Source organism: Pleurodeles waltl, chromosome 2_2, assembly GCF_031143425.1.
Source record: "Pleurodeles waltl isolate 20211129_DDA chromosome 2_2, aPleWal1.hap1.20221129, whole genome shotgun sequence".
Classification (NCBI taxonomy): domain Eukaryota; kingdom Metazoa; phylum Chordata; class Amphibia; order Caudata; family Salamandridae; genus Pleurodeles; species Pleurodeles waltl.
Genome location: NC_090439.1, coordinates 495292706 through 495314801, shown reverse-complemented (window position 1 = coordinate 495314801; position 22096 = coordinate 495292706). Strand labels below are relative to the sequence as shown.

At 42.0% G+C, this 22096-nt stretch overlaps 1 protein-coding gene and 1 long non-coding RNA gene across 5 annotated transcripts in view; one reads left to right on the top strand and one right to left on the bottom strand.

Moving 5' to 3' along the window:
- Positions 1-22096, top strand: part of LOC138282425 (uncharacterized) — a 130774-nt gene that overhangs the window by 43707 nt on the left and 64971 nt on the right. The gene's annotated exons all lie outside the window — the stretch shown is intronic.
- The window catches only part of YES1 (YES proto-oncogene 1, Src family tyrosine kinase), a 321603-nt gene continuing 315871 nt past the window's right edge, over positions 16365-22096 (bottom strand). For all 4 annotated transcript variants that reach the window (XM_069219977.1, XM_069219978.1, XM_069219980.1 and 1 more), the window contains exon 12: positions 16365-18097. In XM_069219977.1, coding sequence (XP_069076078.1) covers positions 17889-18097 — 209 coding nt within the window. In that variant the 3' untranslated portion in view covers positions 16365-17888. The remainder of the gene's footprint in view (positions 18098-22096) is intronic.

Sequence of the window (22096 nt, the reverse complement as noted above, 5' to 3'; positions counted from 1 at the left end):
AAGTGAGAGTATAGTGATGGTACAAACCCTTACCGTTATGGTCCCTCACTCCATTGACGTTTTGTTCACTAGATCCGAAATCCAACACCTAACCAGTGCAAGATTCACTAAGTATGAGACAGTTATTGTGTCAATCAAAAGATATACAGGGGTTAACCCAGCAACTTTAGTTCCAAATGAGAAGGTTGAAATTGATAAAGTGGATGACATTGAACATGACTGACAAGAAGTAACTGAACTGTGCACAAAACCAAGACCCGATATTAGAAATACTTGTTTGGAAGAGAATGACCAAATTGTCTTTGTTGATGGTTCCTGCCTGAGAGATAACATTGAGAGCAGATATGCCGTCTCTACTATCTCCCAGATACTACAAGAGTCCTGGGTTCAAGGAGTATGTTCTGTACAAGTGGCAGAGCTAGTGGCTCTTACTAGAGCGTGCCATATTTCCGCATAGCTTAGGGTCACCATTTTTACAGAGAGCCAGTATGGATTTAGAATAGTTCATGACTTCGGCCAATTGTGGTTGCAGAGAGGTTTCCTGACCTCTTCTGGTTCACCAGTAAGAAATGGCGAGAGAATTCATGAGCTGTTACAAGCTATTCAATTGCCCGAAAAGATTGCTGTGGTGAAATGTAGTGCACAGCTGAAATCACAAGATTTTGTTTCAATGGGAAAAGTATATGCGCATCAGGTTGCAAGGTTTTGCGCATTGAACTGCAGATCGTTCAAAGAGAAATCAGAACTGTTACTTGATAACAATGAAATGCATCCTAGTTGTGCTTTGCATGTTGTAGTTACCATGGAAGAACTGAAAGCATTGCAGGACCATGTACCTAAGGATGAAAGGCGGGAGTGGGCTAAAATTAAAAGTGTTCCGAGGAAGGAGGACGTTTGGATCTCAGATGAAGGACGGGTGGTTTTATCAAATAGTTTGCGGACTCAAATGGCTAGATATTATCACGGTCAAGAACGTATTGGAAGGGATGTGATGGTTCGTACTTTCAAGCAACATTGGCACAATCCAAAGTTTAGACAGGCTGCTGAAGCTGTTTGCAATAGGTGTATTGTTTGCCAGCAAATGAACATGGGAAAAGGAACAGTGGTCAACACGGGCCCCATAGGAAAAGCCAGAGGTCCATTTAGCAGAATGCAGCTGGATTTTATTGAGGTGCCTGTATATGGAGGATTGAGATGTGTTGGTGATTGTGGGCATCGTTAGTCATTGGATTGAAGCTTACCCTACACGAAGGGATGACAGCCTCACAGTAGCAAAGTCACTGCTTAGGAAACTGATACCATGTTTTGGGTTTCCGGTCTCTTTAGAATCAGATAGAGGAAGAAATAATCAAATTGCTATGTTCAGCTTTAAACGTTGAGCAGAAACTGCACTGTAGTTACCACCCTGAAGCCTCAGGACACATGGAACAAATGAATGGTATATTGAAATCAAGAATAGCACAAATGTGTGCGTCCACGAATCTGAAACGGCCTGATGCACTACTGTTAGTTCTAATGTCAATGAGAAATACACCCGACAAGAAAACAGGACTAACACCACACAAGATCCTCATGAGTACACCAATGAGGTTGCCAGCGGTCCCTGCACATACTCTTGTGAACATTACAAATGATATGGTGTTGGACTACTGCAAAGGCCTGGCTCGTTCTCATCAGGTGGAAGCATCCACATTGCAATCGTCTCAAGACCAATGACACAACCTGAAAGCAGGTGACTGGGTTGTGATCAGAAAACATGTGAGGAAGTCGTGCTTGGAGCCTTGGTGGAAAGGCCCCTACCAGATAGTGTTGAACAAGACAACAGCTGTAAAGTGCGCTGGACTTCCGAACTGGATCTATGCCAGACACATGCAGAGAGCACTAAATCCTTCAGATGAGGAAGCAGAGTTGTTGAGAGTACCAACAACGTCCAGACACTCTCCAGGCTTGGAGAGAGGAGAAATCAAATTAGTGACTGTACCTGAGCAAACCACATCCAACTAAAACACTCCTGTAAGAGATGAAGTGGAAGAAATACAGGAGGAGTGACAGTGAGCCAACCTCAACTGAGGTAACAGGACAGCCTGATCAGAGGAGGGCTCTGCTAGAAGCACACGGTCTTGAAAATCACACAGAACAATTGACTGATCCCCAACGGGGAAGGAGTTGAGGCGGATCAAAGCAAATATGATTTGACTCCTCCGGACCCGGCTGCAGGTTTTCAAAAGAAGATATTACAGAAAGAGGAGAAATTACAAGTCAAAAACTGAAAAGGACACTGACAAAAGGGCCACTGAAAGGAGATAAGTGGCCAGAATCACAGCCAAAGGTGAAGAAAGCAATTACAGTGACAACAATTGAGGAAGAAGTTGATACCACAAGAAAGGAATATTTAAGTGATGGAGAATTAATTGGAGATCAAAAGTTAAAAAGAAAGTTGCAAACCGAAGGTACGCAGATCCTGAATAGGCATATGTATCTAACAATGAGTGTCAGAAAGAATGTTTGTCTTTTTGTTTTCACTAAGACATTCCAGGTCAATATTGTGGCACTTGAAGAAAATCAATGTACTTAACTGTTGAAAACCTCATAACGTTGAGAAAAGAGAAAAAACACTGTTGAGATTTACAGGAAAATACTTTTTGATAACCTGATTTGACGAGCTGCTAAACTGATTTTGACAAAATTGCCGATTTTTGACAAGGGTCCTGAATGAAAGACTGATTGCTGTAAATAATTGCTAAAGAAGATTGAAGATTTGTTTTTAATTTCTGCTGCATAGCTATAAATTGTTCCCTCTTCTCCTCTCTGATTCTTTACAGATCATGAGTAACCATAACCAGCATGGTAGGAAGAGTAGCTGCTCTAAATATATGGGTATTGGTTTAGCAATTGTATGCATGAAAGTGTGCCTGGTATTTATTGTAGGTGTGACTGTTCTTGACAAAAATGAAGCTCACCATTCCTCAGCTGTAGAGATAACTACTGTACTCTCAAACATAGATAAGTTTAGGTTAGAAGAGAAATACCTGCACGTAGATGACACACAAGGAGAACTTTCTTCTAATGTTTTCTATCGCTTATTGCGTGAGCATGTTGACACAATGGATGCGAGGGAGTGTTATGTTTGCACACATATTCCTGTCAAGGAAGGAGTTACCTATCAGAGTTTGCCCCTTACTTATGGCATAACTTGTAGTCTTCTACTAACAAGATTTTATAACCAGGAGTACATCCAATATTTCTATTCTAATTATGACGTTGTGTTTTCGTTTGTCCCCATAATTAGGCACCTCAGTAGAGCAGCTAAGGACAATAACATAGTAATAGTGAGAGGTTTCTTAGAACCTATGTCAACCTTTGGAACTGTTTTTGCGCATCACAGTAACCTTGCCTGTTTGCTGACACCAGTAGAAAAGAGTTTCTTAGATCACAGAGAGGATAGAAGAAAGTAATTAAAGGCAATGATAGACAAAGGGTTAGTAATAAGGACACCAGGAAAGTAACACAAATTTAGTGATATAAACACACAAGGGAAATTAGCTTTAGATGCGCAGCATGTAGGAAAGCTTTGTATATATAGGCCTAGATCTAGAACTAATACTTTGTTTGTGGGAACAAGTGAATGCAGGCACGTTTTTGTTTCAGAGTAAATGGACATTTATGTTGAACGGACAGGATCCGGCAGTTCCAGGAGTTTATTACATCTATGGTCCAAATGTATATTACTGTCTTCTAAGAGGGTGGTATGGCACATGTTACTTAGGGATAGTTTTCCCAAAAACGTACCAACTTGAAGACTTGAACAAATTACCAAAAATGACTGAATTACATCATGAAAGACAAAAGCGAGAATCAGACTCTGACATTGTCAGAGACATATTTGGAGCAATGATTCCTTCAGTGGGAGTTGTTCTGAATTCTATTAAAATTCGAGAGTTGTCTACTATTGTGGATAACATGCTGACAGATTTTTCAGGAGCTATTATCCTAGTGGATACAGAGATGGCTGCGTTTAGAGCTATGACTCTTCAGAACCGCCTTGCGACAGACATCCTTTAGCAAAAGAGGGCAGAGTTTGTAAATTGCTGAGTCTGCGACATTGTAGCTCATATCTACCAGATAATAGTGGAAAAATCAGAGGCATTATTAACAATCTAACTAAAGATAAAGCTGACTTAAAAGAACTAACTGAACCAAGTTTATGGGAAACTGTTGGCAAAGAAATGGCTTCTGTGGGGAAATTGTCTTGGTAACCTGGGAAAAGGGATATTATTGAAAATAATACAAGTGATTCTGATTATTGTGATTTGCCTAATTGGAGTATGGGGAATATGTAAATTATATTATGTGATCAAAATGAAAAGATTGAAAAAGGATCAGAGAAGGGAGTAAATTAGAATGGAAAAAATGGTTTAGGGAAAACTCAAAGGGGAAAGGGATAAATAAGAATATAAAAGAAACCAAATAAAAAAAATAAAAATAAACTTTTCTTTTTTTCTTGGGGTATTGTGTGATGACATGTTTAGTCATCAGAGGAAGGATTGTGAGCGCTGAAATTATTTCTTATAAAATATTTCATGTATTCTGTATTTGCATAGATAAGGAATTAACGTGCAAAATGATGTGCAGCTTGAAAATGTGCCCACTCGAATGGCCGTCATCTACTATGTAATGTTTTATTTAAAGCATATTAATGATTATTTAAAACTTATATGAATGTGAAAATGCAGAAGTACGTTATACTTACGATTAAATGCTATGTATTTGCTTACATGAACTGTAGGCCACAAGTTAGCGAGGTTTAGGTCTTGGTACTACACAGCCTTATATTGAAAAATGCAATGTCAGAATAAAATAATATATGACCTCTTGCTTGCTGAATATTAAAGATACATTGTTCTAACTGAAAGTTGTCCGAATCATAGTAGTAGCAAAATTGTTTTTCCTTTCCTCACGAGAGCTGTTTGTTAGGAAATGTGTTAACTCGAAATGTGTGAGAAAGCGATGTTCCCAGGTACTAACAATGGATGTACGGACGGAAGGATATTAAAGTTGCTTCTTGATGAGTCGAATGATGTGCGCAGAAGAAGAGGAGCCAATCATCAACATGTAAAAGAGTGTTTAGTTATATCTTAGATTTGGAATATTATTGGGCTAATGACTATCGTATGAGTTTTTTGACCGAAGACAATGTGGGACAATTTAAACTTAACTGCACTGCAGTAAGAGTTCTCGTCTCACTCAGTAGAAATCTACTCCACTCAATACTTCACTTTTCTGGTGCTTTTGCGCTCGATGCTCAGAGGAAGTAGCACCTTTGCTGCCTTCCTTAAACAAGTCTTCCTAATGTTTCAGAGAACTTAGAGTCCCAGATACTGAACCATTACCCCTTTCATGTCATGTTGCCGATTGCTGATCTAACTGATGTTTGCCTGACAGAGACTACCACCGCTTGCTGATCCACAAGGACAGGTATATCAAAATCACAAATGTCTTTATTGTTGAGTTGTCTTTTGTTTCTAGATACCAACTGCTGCCTTTTGATACATAGTTAGAATGTTTTCCAAATTTATGTTGACTGAATTCATTTTCATGAAGTCCAAAGATACTGATGCTAATCTGAAGTTGGAGAGTTTTCCTCTATTCAACTAAATTGCTATTTGATGTTACTCAATTGCTGAATTCAAATGTATGTTATTACCATTAAGCATTTACTCTTATTGTTGATTTGTACTTTGACTTTAGAAGGATTAGTTATTAACGCATTAGTTAAATTGAGATTCTTTAGGAGATTAGGTCAACCAGTGTTGTTCTTATACTTATATCATGTGGTTTTGAGAGTAATTTACGTGATACTAGCATTGTTAATCTAGGGAAATAAATTGGCTAACTGATACTAAAGGTGTGGTTATTCATGGCCTAATGGGTCATGGTGTATGATAATAACTGACTCCAAAGAATTCCTATGGTTTGTTTGACAATATTTATGCGATGTACGGATTAAGGGTGTGAACATCTTAAATGAGTCAAAAAGTCCATCGACCCTTGAATGTGTCCCCTTATCAATTAACATAAAGAAACCAATAAGGTCAGACACGCTCGCAGAGGTGACGTCTTCCCCTTTTACATCTGCATGTGTGGGCATTGCCTGCCACACCATGTCATGAACTCCACAAAGACGGTTTAAGGAGTGGAGAGATGACAGATGCACCAATCTGCACTGACTCCCCACTCCCAAAGAAATGAGGATACTGAGAAATGCAGGAGCTGGCACCATTGGGGAAGACCGCTGACCATTCCAGTATGCTGGCCTTTACCACTTCTCGAAATTAAATCTGAAATTCTATCTTCTGATCCCTACTGACATCAAAATCGACAAGCCAGCTAATGTCTACAGAAGCAGCAACAGGAAGACAGACCGCAGAAACAAGCTAATATCATGAACACTATGGCACAAGATTTGGGGATTGACGCCATCTTGAAAGAACTCATGGCACTCTAAACGTTAACGCCTACAATAGAGAAAAACATGATGAAAACTATGTCCAAATAGCATCCCACTGGTCAGACATTAACTCCTTTAACTCATGCTTGTTAGTAACTGTAGGAGGCTGGCCTGGCTTGTAGTGGGTACCAAGGGGTACTTACACTCTATACCAGGTCCAGTTATCCCTTATTAGTGTAGAAGAGGTGTCTAGCAGCTTAGGCTGATAGAAAAGGTAGCTTAGCAGAGCAGCTTAGGCTGAACTAGGAGACATGCAAAGCTCCTACTATACCACTGGTGTCATATGCACAATATCATAAGAAAACACAATACACAGATATACTAAAAATAAAGGTACTTTATTTTTATGACAATATGCCAAAAGTATCTCAGTGAGTACCCTCTGTATAAGGATAGCAAATATACACAAGATATATGTACACAATACCAAAAATATGCAGTAATAGCAAAAGGAAGTAATGTAAGCAGTGTAAAATTACAATGTATTGCAATAGGAGCACATAGGTACAGGGGCAACACAAACCATATACTCCAAAAGTGGAATGCGAATAACGTATGGACCCCAAACCTATGTGAGCTTGTAGAGGGTCGCTGGGACTGTAAGAAAACAGTGAGGGTTAGAAAAATAGCCCACCCCAAGACCCTGAAAAGTAGGTGTAAAGTGCACCTATATTCCCCAGAGAGCACAGAAGTCGTGATAGGGGAATTCTGCAAGAAAGAACAACACCAGAAATGCAACCAAAGTGGATTTCCGGACGAGAGTACCTGTGGAACAAGGGGACCAAGTCCAAGAGTCGGGCAAAATCGAGATTGGGCAGATGCCCAGGAAATGCCAGCTGAGGGTGCAAAGAAGCTGCCACCGGATGGTAGAAGCTGTGGATTCTGCAAGAACGAAGAGGGCTAGAAACTTCCCCTTTGGAGGATGGATGTCCCACGTCGTGTTGAAGCTTGCAGAGGTGTTCCCACGCAGAAAGACCGCAAACAAGCCTTGCTAGCTGCAAGGGTCGCGGTTAGGGTTTTTGGATGCTGCTGTGGCCCAGGAGGGACCAGGATGTCGCCAATTGCGTGAGGAGACAGAGTGGGCGCCCAGCAAGATAGGGAGCCCTCACAGGAGCAGGCAGCACCCGCAGAAGTGCCGGAACAGGCACTACGAAGAGGAGTGAACCGGAGCTCACCCGAAGTTACAAAAGGAGATCCCACGACGCCGGAGGACAACTCAGGAGGTTGTGCACTGCAGGTTAGAGTGTCGGGGACCCAGGCTTGGCTGTGCACAAAGGAAATCCTGGAAGAGTGCACAGGAGCCGGAGCAGCTGCAAATCACGTGGTACCCAGCAATGCAGTCGAGCGTGGTGAGGCAAGGCCTTACCTCCACCAAACTTGGACTGAAGAGTCACTGGACTGTGGGAGTCACTTGGACAGAGTTGCTGAGTTCCAGGGACCACGCTCGTCGTGCTGAGAGGGGACCCAGAGGACCGGTGATGCAGTCTTTTGTTGCCTGCGGTTGCAGGGGGAAGATTCCGTCGACCCACGGGAGATTTCTTCGGAGCTTCTAGTGCAGAGAGGAGGCAGACTACCCCCACAGCATGCACCACCAGGAAAACAGTCGAGAAGGTGGCAGGATTAGCGATACAAGGTTGCAGTAGTCGTCTTTGCTACTTTGTTGCGGTTTTGCAGGAGTCCTGAGCAGTCAGCGGTCGATTCCTTGGCAGAAGGTGAAGAGAGAGATGCAGAGGAACTCTGATGAGCTCTTGCATTCGTTATCTAAAGAATCCCCAAAGCAGAGACCCCAAATAGCCAGAAAAGAAGGTTTGGCTACCTAGGAAGGAGGATAGGCTAGCAACACAGGTAAGAGCCTATCAGGAGGAGTCTCTGACGTCACCTGCTGGCACTGGCCACTCAGAGAAGTCCAGTGTGCCAGCAGCACCTCTGTTTCCAAGATGGCAGAGGTCTGGAGCACACTGGAGGAGCTCTGGTCACCTCCCCTGGGAGGTGCAGGTCAGGGGAGTGGTCACTCCCCTTTCCTTTGTCCAGTTTCGCGCCAGAGCAGGGCTGGGGGATCCATGAACCGGTGCAGACTGGCTTATGCAGAGATGGGCACCATCTGTGCCCATCAAAGCATTTCCAGAGGCTGGGGGAGGCTACTCCTCCCAGCCCTGACACCTTTTTCCAAAGGGAGAGGGTGTAACACCCTCTCTCTGAGGAAGTCCTTTGTTCTGCCTTCCTGGGCCAAGCCTGGCTGGATCCCAGGAGGGCAGAAACCTGTCTGAGGGGTTGGCAGCAGCAGCAGCTGCAGTGAAACCCCGGGAAAGGTAGTTTGGCAGTACCCGGGTCTGTGCTAGAGACCCGGGGGATCATGGAATTGTCCCCCCAATGCCAGGATGGCATTGGGGGGACAATTCCATGATCTTAGACATGTTACATGGCCATGTTCGGAGTTACCATTGTGACGCCATACATAGGTAGTGACCTATGTATAGTGCACGCGTGTAATGGTGTCCCCGCACTCACAAAGTCCAGGGAATTTGCCCTGAACGATGTGGGGGCACCTTGGCTAGTGCCAGGGTGCCCATACACTAAGTAACTTAGCACCCAACCTTTACCAGGTAAAGGTTAGACATATAGGTGACTTATAAGTTACTTAAGTGCAGTGGTAAATGGCTGTGAAATAACGTGGACTGTATTTCACTCAGGCTGCAGTGGCAGGCCTGTGTAAGAATTGTCAGAGCTCCCTATGGGTGGCAAAAGAAATGCTGCAGCCCATAGGGATCTCCTGGAACCCCAATACCCTGGGTACCTCAGTACCATATACTAGGGAATTATAAGGCTGTTCCAGTATGCCAATGTGAATTGGTGAAATTGGTCACTAGCCTGTTAGTGACAATTTGGAAAGCAAAAGAGAGAGCATAACCACTGAGGTTCTGGTTAGCAGAGCCTCAGTGAGACGGTTAGTCATCACACAGGGAACACATACAGGGCACACTTATGAGCATTGGGGCCCTGGCTGGCAGGGTCCCAGTGACACATACACTAAAACAACATATATACATTGAAATATGGGGGTAACATGCCAGGCAAGATAGTACTTTCCTACAGTAACAGACAGGGGAGAGAATGCGGAACAAGCAATTGCCATACCGATTGAGGTGGAGCAGGATTACAAGAACATGCTATCCAAACTCATTGAGCTGCAGGTCAGAAACAGAAGAGGCAGTGTATCATTTTCAACTTTCTGCTTTCAGCTTAACACCCAAATTTGGCAATTCGATGATGACCTACTCATTCATTGGCAAGTGCGATCCACTGTGCTATGTTTTTAGTAAAGTTTGCGCTGACTGAGCTAGAAACAAATTTGTTTTTGTTAAAATCTGCAGATTATGCTGCAAGTAATAGATTATGTGGCAAATCCATAATTATGCCAAAATCCCACGACTGTAGAATCACATAATTTCAGTGGCCTGGTGTATTTTTATTTTAATACTGCCTGTTCGGCATGTACTGTTTTAATGGTAGTGCTGTATGTGGGGATCTCATTGGGGGACTGCTGACCTCCCAATTCTACGACACATTTGATTCAGTTTATTTCCCCGTGTTTCAGTGAGTGCAAAATGCCTCCTAATGTAGTATTAGATATACCTGTAATTTGTGTTTGCTCATCAGACATCCCTAAACAATCTGATACACAAACTTTGCAATTGTGACTAGTTGTTGACACCTTACAACACACCCTGAACCTGATCTTAGGTATATGTATGTCCTCACCACCTATTCTGGGGGACGGGAGTGTTGTGGGATCATAATGTGTATCGTAGGATTCTAAATGCAGCTCTGTTAAGACATATTGATCACTACACTGAATGTTAATGGGTTGGTGGATTCTGTAAAGTGCGTAAGAAAGCCCTCTATTTACACACATTAACCCTTGATGTAAAACTGATCCAAGAGACACACCTCTCAGCTTTAGAAAGTGACAGGATGCAAAGAGAACAGGTTGGAACAATACATAACTCTAGTAAAGGCAAGGCACAAAAGCAATGCGCCTCCTTGAACTCCTATCAGAAAGGTGGAGTCGCAATACTGAATAGAAAAAGGTTCCTCCTATGTGTTAATCGGGCCTGATACATCCAGAGGGGCACTAAGTTTTCATTAGAGTGAGTATACACTAGTAAGTAGTGATGCTGAGCTCTGTTTATGCCCCAACAGGGAACAAAGACTAGTTCTTTAGAGATGCCACTACAAAAATGCTGTCTCTCCCACACGTGAAAGTGGCTACTGGAGATAACTGGAACCTTGTGCACACCCACTGTTAGATAAATCAGACCGTTAGATACTATCCAACACCAAAGAATGGCAGCTACTTAAGGATTTCATTGCATGCATGACTTTGAACTGACAGACCCCTAGGTATGAGGCACCAATCCCTAGAAAAGTTACACTTTCACATTGTATGCAAACTTGACCTGCACTTGTATAGACTTATACTTCTCAACATTCGCACTGTTGGCCAGAGTAAAGCTAACCATCATCCCATGCAGTGTGTCAGGTACATGTCACAACTTCATTTTGTGCCCTATGTGCAGTGGGTTTTACTTAGCAGGCTCATGTCATCCTTCCTTGGTGGCGCCTTCCAGTCTCGAGCACTCCATGGTCTCCCTCCCAGGAAGCTTGAACCATTGGCCCTACTGCTGGTATGCAAGTTAAGTCTGTTTTGCACCTGCAGATTATCAAGTGTCTATTTAGGATAGTTACGCTTCCACTGTGAACCACTAAATTGTACCATCATGCACTTGGGGTTCCATTGTACTTGTTTATTATTACCAATTACCGTTTACACCTGCCACCTGCAAGGCCTTATATCTGTTGTATGTAACACATGATCTTCCCCAGGTTCACTGGAGTATTCCACGCTTCCACATGGGACATGTGCCTTGTGGAAAAATAAATACCCCCTCTGAACCTGCATCAGCGCTTGGCCTTATTCCAGTCTTGTGCAAGCATTGTCCCTAGAGTCATCTCCTGAGTCTCCAGGAGCTGTCCGCGCTCTAGCTTTCTACAGTTCTAGTTCTTCAGGTGATTCCCTGGGCTCCTGCTCTCTCAATGCCTCTTTCATCTCTGCCTCCCGCACAGCTATTCTTGTTCCCTGGTGCCTTCAACAGTGAAGTTCTCAAGACCTTCTTCGAACTTCGGCCAAGCTTAAGACCTTGGCTAAGTTCTCGATATCAAATTAGTGTGCACTAATCCTCTTATAGTGGTAAGCAGGCCTGTGAATCAGCATCTTCAAGACTATGGACTTGTTTCCAGTCCCTTCTCCGTGATCTTTCCTTCAGCGCTCCTTGCTTGTATATACTCCAGACCCTCCCTACAACCTTGGCACTGGAACTGTTATTACACAAGGGCTAGAGACTTAATTATGTGTTTCCCTGATGAACAGAAGTGTTAATAAGAATGTTCCTTTGGAGCTTTTGATACTGTACGAGCCTTGTAAACTCCAATCTGTGTTCCTAGCATACGTTGGGAGTGTCCCTAACTCAACCTATGATCCGAGTGTAACCTTGGGAGAGCCAGTAACTCCAACCCATGTTCTGAGTGTAACCTTGGGAGTGCTAGTAACTCCAAACTATGTTCCGAGTGTAAACCTGGGAGTGCCAATAACTCCAATATATGCTGAGTGTAACTTTGGGAGTGCCAATAACTCCAATATATGCTGAGTGTAACTTTGGGAGTGCCAGTAACTCCAATCTATGATCTCAGTGTAACATTGGGAGTGCCAGTAACTCCAAACCATGTTCAGAATGTAACCTTGGGAGTGCCAGTAATTCCAATCTATGTTCAGAGTGTAGCCCTGGGAGTGTCAGAAGCTCCTATCAGTATTTCAAGTTCTTCATCAAGAGTCCCTGGGAGTCTTATCTAAGAACCTGGTTACCCTGCTCTCATGCTGTGGTTCTTAAGACATCTATGTGTTTGTTACTGACGTTAATGCATTGTTTATGTATGTAGAGGCTTCCTAGTGTATTGATGGTAATTGTCTCTCCTTGTTGTTCCCAGTGTATTGAGCCTTAATGAAATGAGGTTCTGGTCCCGTAAGCATCCCCATTCGCAAACACAAAAGGTCTCAGGAATTATTAATCTTGTTAAGCAGTGTTGTACCGCCGCTGAGCAGATCCAGTACTGCAAGTTTTTCTTTTCTTATTTTGTCCCTTCCTCCTCACGATGGTGCAAGATCTCGGAGTTCGGTCCCTGGATCTTGTATCATCCGGAGAGTGATTGAAGGTCCAGCATCATCTCTAGTGTCATCACCGTGGCTGGGAAGAGGTGAGAGTGTGACAGTACGTCTGCACAGATTTAGGGCTGCATACACCCCCTTTCACCCCAAAGGATTATGGAGACTGAGAATGTCGCACTACGACCTAAAAACAGGAAATGCCTGCTGTTTCTGCATAACTACTTGAGGGATAACAAGGGCAAGGTGCTCTCCCATCAGACACTGTGGGCGGAAAGAAAAGCTTCGGTGAGGGAGGAATAATGAAGGATTCGGCAGAAAGTTATGTATCCAACAGACCTTATTAGAAAGGAAGATATCAGACCTAATAAACAAATATAAAAAATAATTTTATTTAGCGTACTGAAGCAGGTGGAGATTTGAGTCAGCACTCTATTCAAAGTTAAGCGCCTATAATTTAACCCTAGTTGTCATGTAATGGTATCATAGTCCCCCTGGCTCGAAATTAAGAGAGGGGCAAGCAGAGCTCCCCCTGTCGCACCTGCTATTCATTATAGTGCTCAAATCACAAACTAAGCACAGTAAGGAAATCAAAGGCATACAAGCACTCCTGGGCGGGGTGGTTGCAAGAGCCCTTTTTTTAAAAATAATGTAGATGATATTTTTACTATCAAAACGAAAGCGTTTCACTGTGGCCCTCATAGAACTTCTCTGTTTTCACCTGTTACCATGTAAAATGGAGAAGTGCAACGCACTCCCAAAAACGTCAGTGACGTGGTATCGCTTAGACATTTTCAATTCAGATGGAAGGAAACCAATTTGAATAATCTAGGGATCTACCTCAATATAGTGCTGCAGTACATGTGCAGGATAACTTAAATCTTAATAGGCAAGATGAAACAAAACAGGCAGGTGATCTATCCTGAATTTCTCCTTGTGGGGTAAAGCTCAATAATAAAAATGAATATCATGCCAGAACTGAATTATATCATTACCATACTACCTCTTTGTTTCACCGCAAACCTGATTGACACATTGACTACAATTTGGAAAACCTTTCCGTGGCAAGGGAGAAAATCTATACTTAAATTACCTAACTTACACACATCCACTGAATTGTGTGGGAGATCTCCAATAAGCACATAGAATCTTACTAGCTCTCCTTCCAGGAGGCTCATCTCTGGTACAATTTATATATTACTACTCTGGAATAGCCGAAATGGGTCAAAACTGAAAGTGGCATATTAGAATATAAATGCTTGAGATCGGTGTACAGAAAAGATTTTTGGAAGTCTGAAAGGGAGTACCCTATATTGCATGCAATATCATACGTGTGACAAAGCACATGACAAACTAAAAATAAACAGAGGATTACATAGAGGAAAGCAACCTTGTGGCAACGGACGGATTTGTATGGGGTACACAGAAGAATTCTGCCCGGATTACGAGTCGAAGGGGGTCTTAAAATATCACATAAGGGACAGGCTACAGTTTCGATCTCCTTCTGACCCAGTTTTGGAACTATCATCGTTTAGGCAATATGTGAGAAAAATCATGGGTCCCAGATGTGTAATCCTCCAGGAATCTCCGATTTTAAAATATCTAATTACTTGGGGTGCAGATAAAGAAGCAATCTCTGGAATCTATAAAACTGTGACGGATCTCATTTATTCACATCATATAACTGAGCAATTGTGAGGAAGGTGGTCTCTTAAAAGCTTAAATATGAATATTTGGAAGAGGACCTGCTTGACTTAATGCAGTTGCATAATAAAAAAAATTACGAGAAACTGGATTGAAGTTTATTTTTACAAAATTTACCATAGGTGACACTGGTTCGTGCAGAGACTAGGAGTAGCAAGCCATTGTAGTAATACAACATGTTGGAGATGCCCTTCCCAAGATCGCAACATGGTGTATATATTGTGAGTGTCCACTGCTACACAGACATTGGCAGAAGTATTGTACATAATTACAAAACCTTTAGTAGCAATAGCCAATCTGCTACTTATCAGAGCAGCACTCTTGCATGATGCTCAGAATACCTCAAAATCACACCTCAAAGTGATAGTTAGTGACAGCTTTTGCAATGGCCAGAATTTGCATGTTAAGGCTTATGAAATAAGAAATGCCTGAAGACCAAGACCAGGTGACAATAAATGTACCGTATGCAGTCATATGAACAGATTATTTGACAGCGCGACAAGAAGAATGATATGCTTGAGGAGGTTTGGGGGAGACTTTGTGACTAATCAGGAAACTAAGTGACACACTCAAGTGGGGTCTGCATTAGCCAAATATGATCAACAGGTACGGGGGGAAAGTACTCTGCTGTCCTGACCAAGGTATGCTGAGTGCATTAGGTTTTGAGCTATCCTTTTGCTACTCTTTATTCAACTCATATTTTATTTTATTTCTCTTTTTCGAGTTCTTCTGACATAGTTGCAATATTTCTTTATAAGAAGGTTTAGGGGGCAATTAGAATAGCAGCAAAGGTGGACGTTTAAGAGGCGGTGAATGAAGACTTGTGAGGCAGAGACCTGAGGACAATGTAAGGACACGTAAATAGTGCTTATGATAGAATTACGTTTTGTGCTCCTCTATTGTAACCTCATGACAATCTGAATATATCAAAGTACTGTGACAATATTGTACGTGTTTTTCTTTTGTTTTATATTACAATTAAACATGGTTAACAAAAAACAAATATTAGCATCTTAAAGGAAAACTGAATCAAAATGACACGAGAACAAAGTTGCTGACTTTGGAAATGCCTCTGAATGTTTCTCATTTGCCAATTTAAAGAAAATAAATATCCTGGCATTAAATCTCTGAATAAGATTCACAACAACAGCCAAATGAATAGAACTGCAAGAGCTGTAGCAAACAGAAAATAAAATATGGCAAGGGCAATTATGCAGCCTACAAATGCTAGAATTCGTACAAACAGCATGATGGTGGCGATCATATTTTAATGCCAAAATGCCAGATACTTAAAGGTAGTTGTAAACACTGCTGGATCACGTGAGTCTAGAGTTCATGGCCTAACTCGTTTGTATTTAAAGTGTTGGATATGACCGGAATCCAATAGGAAACTCTGATACCAACACTGGGCGTTGGTTTTTTGTTTTGCAAAGTCTTGCAATATTACAAAACACTATCTAATATAATACAAATAAATACCTGCCCCCAAATATCACAAAAATATTTTTTGCACAATTAATAAACGATGTTGCTTGTGGAATTTACCCACAAGTCTTCATGAAGAGCCATGCTAACCAAAACCAGAAAAATAAAGGGTCCATCACAATAATACAAATCTACCCCAGGCAGAATTGAGACACTGCTTTTCTTATTTTTAATTCAGTTACTGTCAGCCAGAGAGCCGCAGTCCCAAAAACATTTATAAAACTGGAATCCCAAAACTAAAGTATTACACAATACAAAAGGACAGGATAATATGCATAAGTACTCACTTTTGTCATTCACGCTCTTTTAAATCGTGCTTCTTCAGAAGCTGAGTTGAACAAGGTGAGAGTTAAACAGGTTAAGGCTAGTTAGCCTGAGCTTTAACACTGTGATCCACAGTTAAAGAAATTGCTCCATAGAAGATTTGTTAAAATAAATGCACTCATTAAGTTAGTGTTTTATTGCTTTACTTTACAAACATTACAGGAATCGTTGCAACCACTAATTAAAACCAAATGAGTGCCAGCAGCATATCCTGGCATTTTGATTTTACAGTATTAGTACATATAGGTATATTTGTGTTACCCATTTTAAAAATTACAATTCCGTAGTCTTTATATAAAGCCCTTTTTAAAAAATGCGGTATTACGAGTTTAGAGAAAATGTGGAAAATAACAAATGAATGGCACTCCTCTCAGAACCAGTGATTTCTCAGAGGAAATGATACTTAGTAAGTCGTGTAAACAAGCGGAGTTAGTGTTGAAGTACCGGATCTTTGTCCTCACCTGGATGACTCAGATTGTCAGACACTGTTATAATCATGATTGCGTGCTGTAGTGACCACGCCGGAGAGTGGTCGCTCTTCAACTAAAACCGACGGTCTAATGCTATATAAGATACTTCAAAATGAACTGAAAAATACTTTTTTGTTTAAGTAAAAGGGAAGTTAACCCCCCTTGTTTAAAGCTTTCACATTTTCTGCCGCTTTCACTCCATTGTCATAAATTTCCTAATCTGTGCCCATCGTGATCTAAAAAGTAAAAGTGCAATCGAGTCCCTGAACATGTGACGTTTTAGAACCTTGGCACCCATCACCATTGTAGCACGTGAGCAAGGCTTCACAGTGGTAGGTTTGTCTTTCAAGACGGACTGTGTGTGCCAGATGGATCTAACCGACCACAGAATATTCATTAAAAAAATCCCCTCCTCTGATTGTAGAGCATGTTTTCAAGTCTAGCATTGTCTTACTTTGTGAACTTTACAAAAAATATTAGTTATGTTTTGAACTACCTTCATCATTTTAAAATGGACAGATGTGGAAACATAAAAAAATAAAACCTTCTCATGATACTTCCAGTTAGGTTCATTAAAGTATTACCAGTGCATTACTCCAAGCTCGCTACAAAGTCGTAGTGTGTCATCAGATTTCTCCATTCATGCAAATAATTATATCCTACATTCTTCTACCCAACTTTAGTCCATGACAAAGGAAGCTTAAATCAAAGATACACCCACCAATTATTTTTTGAATTAATTTCTTAAGCACAAGCCTTTTTGGAACCTGGAGGTTTTACAGAACTGGAATGGAGTGGTTTGGTCCCATAAAAATCCTCATATCTTGCTATTCCCCATCAAACTTGTATTTTTTATATTTTAAGATAATGTTTCAGGGTGTATGCTCAGCAAATGTCAGATTTTTAAAAATGATGGTAAATCGGTCTGTCTTGTAAAATCTCTTTCATTGTTGACGTATGCTAAGCTTCCTTGGGACCAGTATGTAGGCAGATAATCACATCTTACTTTGGGGTGAAAAACTTCAAAGGTGGTCCTGTGCATCTGTATTCGAGAGTTCCAGTTTGATTTTAAAATCATGCAGAGTGGCAAATACTTTGTTCCATTGGTTTTGTGAGGATCCCTATGCACGTCGTTTTACGTTTGGCAGATTTGTGCATGTTACATTGCTCGTAGGTTGGCCTATAAATTGTCTCCAGGTTGATACTGTGGTTCTGTAGCTGTGAAATAGTCTTCCAAGAAGGACTGAATGTATTCAAAAGTTGGCCGCTCATCTGGGTCCTTCTTCCAACACTGCTTCATTAACTCATGCAAAGACTCCGGACAACCCTGTGGGCATGGCATTCTGTACCCACGCTCCACCTGTTCCAAAACCTCCCGATTCACCATCCCTACAAAAAAGGAGAAGTAGTAAATCTCTTCTTTCCGAAACATTTGATCAAATATTCCATACTGTATATTTTTAAACTGTATTTTCAAGACAAAATTTTGAAAAGGCAACTCAGACTCAATTCACTTCAAGTCGCAGAATATTTAAGTTTCCATTCATATATGTTGTAGCAAGTGATATCTTTATGACAGTTGTGTGAAAATTGTAAAAGATACATATGACTTTTGTGCACTACATTATTTTCAGCAAAATACCTGCAAGGGGGTCTTGCACATAAAAAAACAATCTTTATGAGTTATCTTCAGCGTTACCTAGCTGAAGTGCTGTTAGTTCAGCCCCATCTGCATGCACCCACACCTTTGTTGTCAGATGACCACCTCTTGTGGATGGCTATTCTAGATGGTTCCATTTCTAGCAATACACCCATTTCCCACCCAATATAAATTTCACTGTGCTGATCTCCAAGGAGTGTATAAACTTTGGGCCAACAAGAAAAGCGAGTGGGCTACAGAAATTGTAAGACAACCTAGAAAACTTTGAGTTTACAGTCAGCTCGACCCCTACTCAGAAAGACTTTCATACGATAACCTGGTCCTCTAAGAATCTAATAATTTGTAACATGGAAATCTAGGCCCAAATATGCCAAACCATTCCTTAGCCAAGATGAATACCACAATCACAATCTTTATGAACCTATATCACATCGAAGCAATGACATTTGGCCTAAAGAATCCATAGCCATTTAGAACATAAAAGTCTAGAGGCATTTTGTCTCACTACTTTGGGTGACAGAGCGGTCTTTAGTAACAGATGGATGCAGCACCAGGGACATTTTCAAAATTTCTTAACTGCACTGAAGAAAGCCAGACTGCCTCTAAATGCAACTAAGTTCCAAATATGTGAGTCTTACGTTGTGTGTCTTCGACATCAGGTGAGCCTAAAGTCCAGCCAGTGTAGGACTGGGAGGTTCACATTACGAAGTCCCAAGGGAGACTTACTAGCCTTTCTAGGTGTCACTGAGCATTACCATAACTTTTGTGCACTCCATGTGAATTCAGATGCTCCCTTGACTGGCTTTGCGTCAAATAACAGCCCAAGAACTGTCTGGTCTTTTTATACCTTATACTGGCTTTGTGCAAGGCACTATTAGTGAAGATTCCTGGCTATAACACATTTTTTAATGTATAGACCAAAGCTTTCTACAAGGGTATTGTAAGAGGGTGCTGTTCAGACTCAACTCAATGAGACAGTCAAGTAGCATCTAGTGGCATTTGTGTCTTACAAGTTACGTCCTACAGACCTGAGACTGGCCTGCAACTGCAAAGCACTGTTACACTATTGTTTGGGCTTTATGCCTTACTTGTTAGGGCTCTGCTTTATGGTCCAGATGATCTATAAACTCCACATCTGGCTTATGGTTATTACAGATGAAAGCCTTACTACTTGGCTGTGTCCATTTCTATATATTGGTTAAACTTCACCATAGAACTTAAGATAAGGAACTCTCATGATAATACATAAGGATTCCCCACACAGATGACCAACAGTTTAATGAACAAGTGAAATATGAGAGGTTCTGAAATAGGCTTGCCGTTGCAGTGAGCTATCCTCTGCAGACAATGGGTAACCAAAAGTGAACCTTCATCCTGAATGAGAGTGGCTCTGCACTAATCAGCCTAGGCTATGAGATGACTGGCCGTTGAACTGCAGTTCAGGGGTGCAGACCTTTTTTACTTGCACCACACTGTAGTAAATATTCTTGCAGTCTTCAATAGTGGGCATCCTTTGCTGACCCCTTGTGTGGAACATGCTTAAATAGTGCATGCATTTTTGTGAGCATAATTCACAGTGTTCAAATGGAACACAGTATGGATACAAAAGATGGTCCTCATTGCAGACTCATTTGTGCATGGTAGGCCTAACAACGTACATGCCAATGTGCTCAGGACTGCCTTTCTAAAAAAAAGCCCTGCCAATGAAAATAGATCTGGCTTTTAGGTGCTGCACACTGCACTCTCAGAGGCACACCATTCACCTGGGCAGAGTCTTCTGGTGTACTGGGAAGCGGTTAACGAGAAAGTCTACCACCTTGGTTTGACTCAAGATGGGCAAAATAAACAATTTACTTACCTACGGAAACGCCTTATCTGGTAGAAGCAAGATTTAGTTGCAGATTCCTTACCTCAGAATTTACCCCCCCCCCCCAGCGTCATTCTGGATCAGGAGGTATTTCTTGAGCAGCACCCCTGCGCGCCTTTAGGTGGTGTCGGTTGGCTCTGCGTCCGTTGTCGGAGTCATATGCGCCGGATGTGACCTTGCGGGTCCTATATAGGCACCACTCTGGTGCGCTGATGTCAGTTTCTTTTCACAACTTTACATGCCAGATGCACAGAGCCATGAAGAACACTGACCACTAGTGCGTCAAAACTAGGGCCTGGGAGGGGAGTCAATGTCTCTAGAAATCAAGTCACAGAATGGGAAGGATAGGTGGGTTGGTAAGGAATCTGCAACTAGATATTGTCTCTACCAGATAAGGTGTTACTGGGTATGAAACTTGTCCATCTGATAGAGACATCTAATTTCAAAATCCTTACCTTGCAATAGATACCCAAGCAATACCATCCTGGGAGGTGGACCTGAGAACCAAGATCATACTGGGAAGTCCTTCAGGACCGAACGGGCAAAGTACCTGTCCCTTAGGACCCGACTGTCTAGGCAGTAGTGTTTGGTGAACATGTGTAAGGATGCCCACGTCGTGCCGGACATACTTCCAGGACTGGAACTCCGTGTGCTAATGCAGTGGTCCCAACTGGAATGAGCACACAAACCCTCAGGGGGTTGCTTTTTAGCCAGTGTGTAGCACATTTTAATGATGAGAATGAACCATCTGGAGATTCTCTTCTGCACTACCCAACCTTTCTTCTCACCCACATACCCAACAAAAAGTTTATCATCCACCTGGAACTCTTTGGTACAATCAAGGTGGAACGCCAAGAAGGATGTGGGGGGAGGGTGTAAAAAGTAAGCAAGGTGATGGATTGGCCTACATGAAAGGGAGTGGCCACTTTTGGCAGAAAAGAGGTCCTAGTGCGAAGCACCACTTTGTCAGGATAGATGGAAAGGTAGGGCGGCTTAGATGACAATACCTGCAGCTCAGTCACCCTGCGGGAAAAGATAATGGCCACAAGAAAGCCTGCTTTTAATATCAGAGGCCTGAGAGGACAATTGTGAAGAGGCTCAAAAGGAGCGCACATTAGTAATGTCAGAACCAAATTCAAATCCCCTTGGGCATAATTAATGGAGATGGAGGAAACTTAAGACCCTTAAGTAACCTACTAACAATAGGAGACAAACAAAAAAGGTTGATCAGGTAATCTCAGAAATGCAGAGATAGCAGATTAATAACCTTTTAAAGTGCCTATAGCAGAGTCCTGCTGGGACAAGGAAAGTAGTAACAATAGAACCTCAGAGAGGGGGACAGAGAAGGGGTCAACAGTCTTGTCTGTGCACCATACCACAAATGTATTTGAATGACAGGTGTATACCGTTTTGGTGAAGGGACGCCTGGCTGCCAAGATACCATTACACACTCCGGTCGAAGGTCAAAAGCCGCCGATCAATCTCTATGCATAAGGCGGAGACTGGACAGGTTCAGATGGAGAACCCTCTCCTGCTGTTATGACAGAAGGTCTTCCCGAAGGGGAAATCTGATCAGAGGATCAATGACCATTCTCAATAGCTTGGGATAGCAAACTCTTTGTGCCCAGTATGGAGCCATAAGGATGAGTTAGGGCATGGTTGTTCTTTCTCTTCTAGAGAACTCTAGGCAGAAGTTGTATACGGAAAGGAATACAGGAAGCCCGAGTTCCACTCAAGATAAACAGCGTTGCCGAGCGATTGCCGAATTGTAAACTCCAACGCGCAATACTGCTGACATTGTGCATTCTCTGCAGAGGCAAAAAGATCTAACCAAGGTTCTCCCCAGTGCTGAGAAAGACCT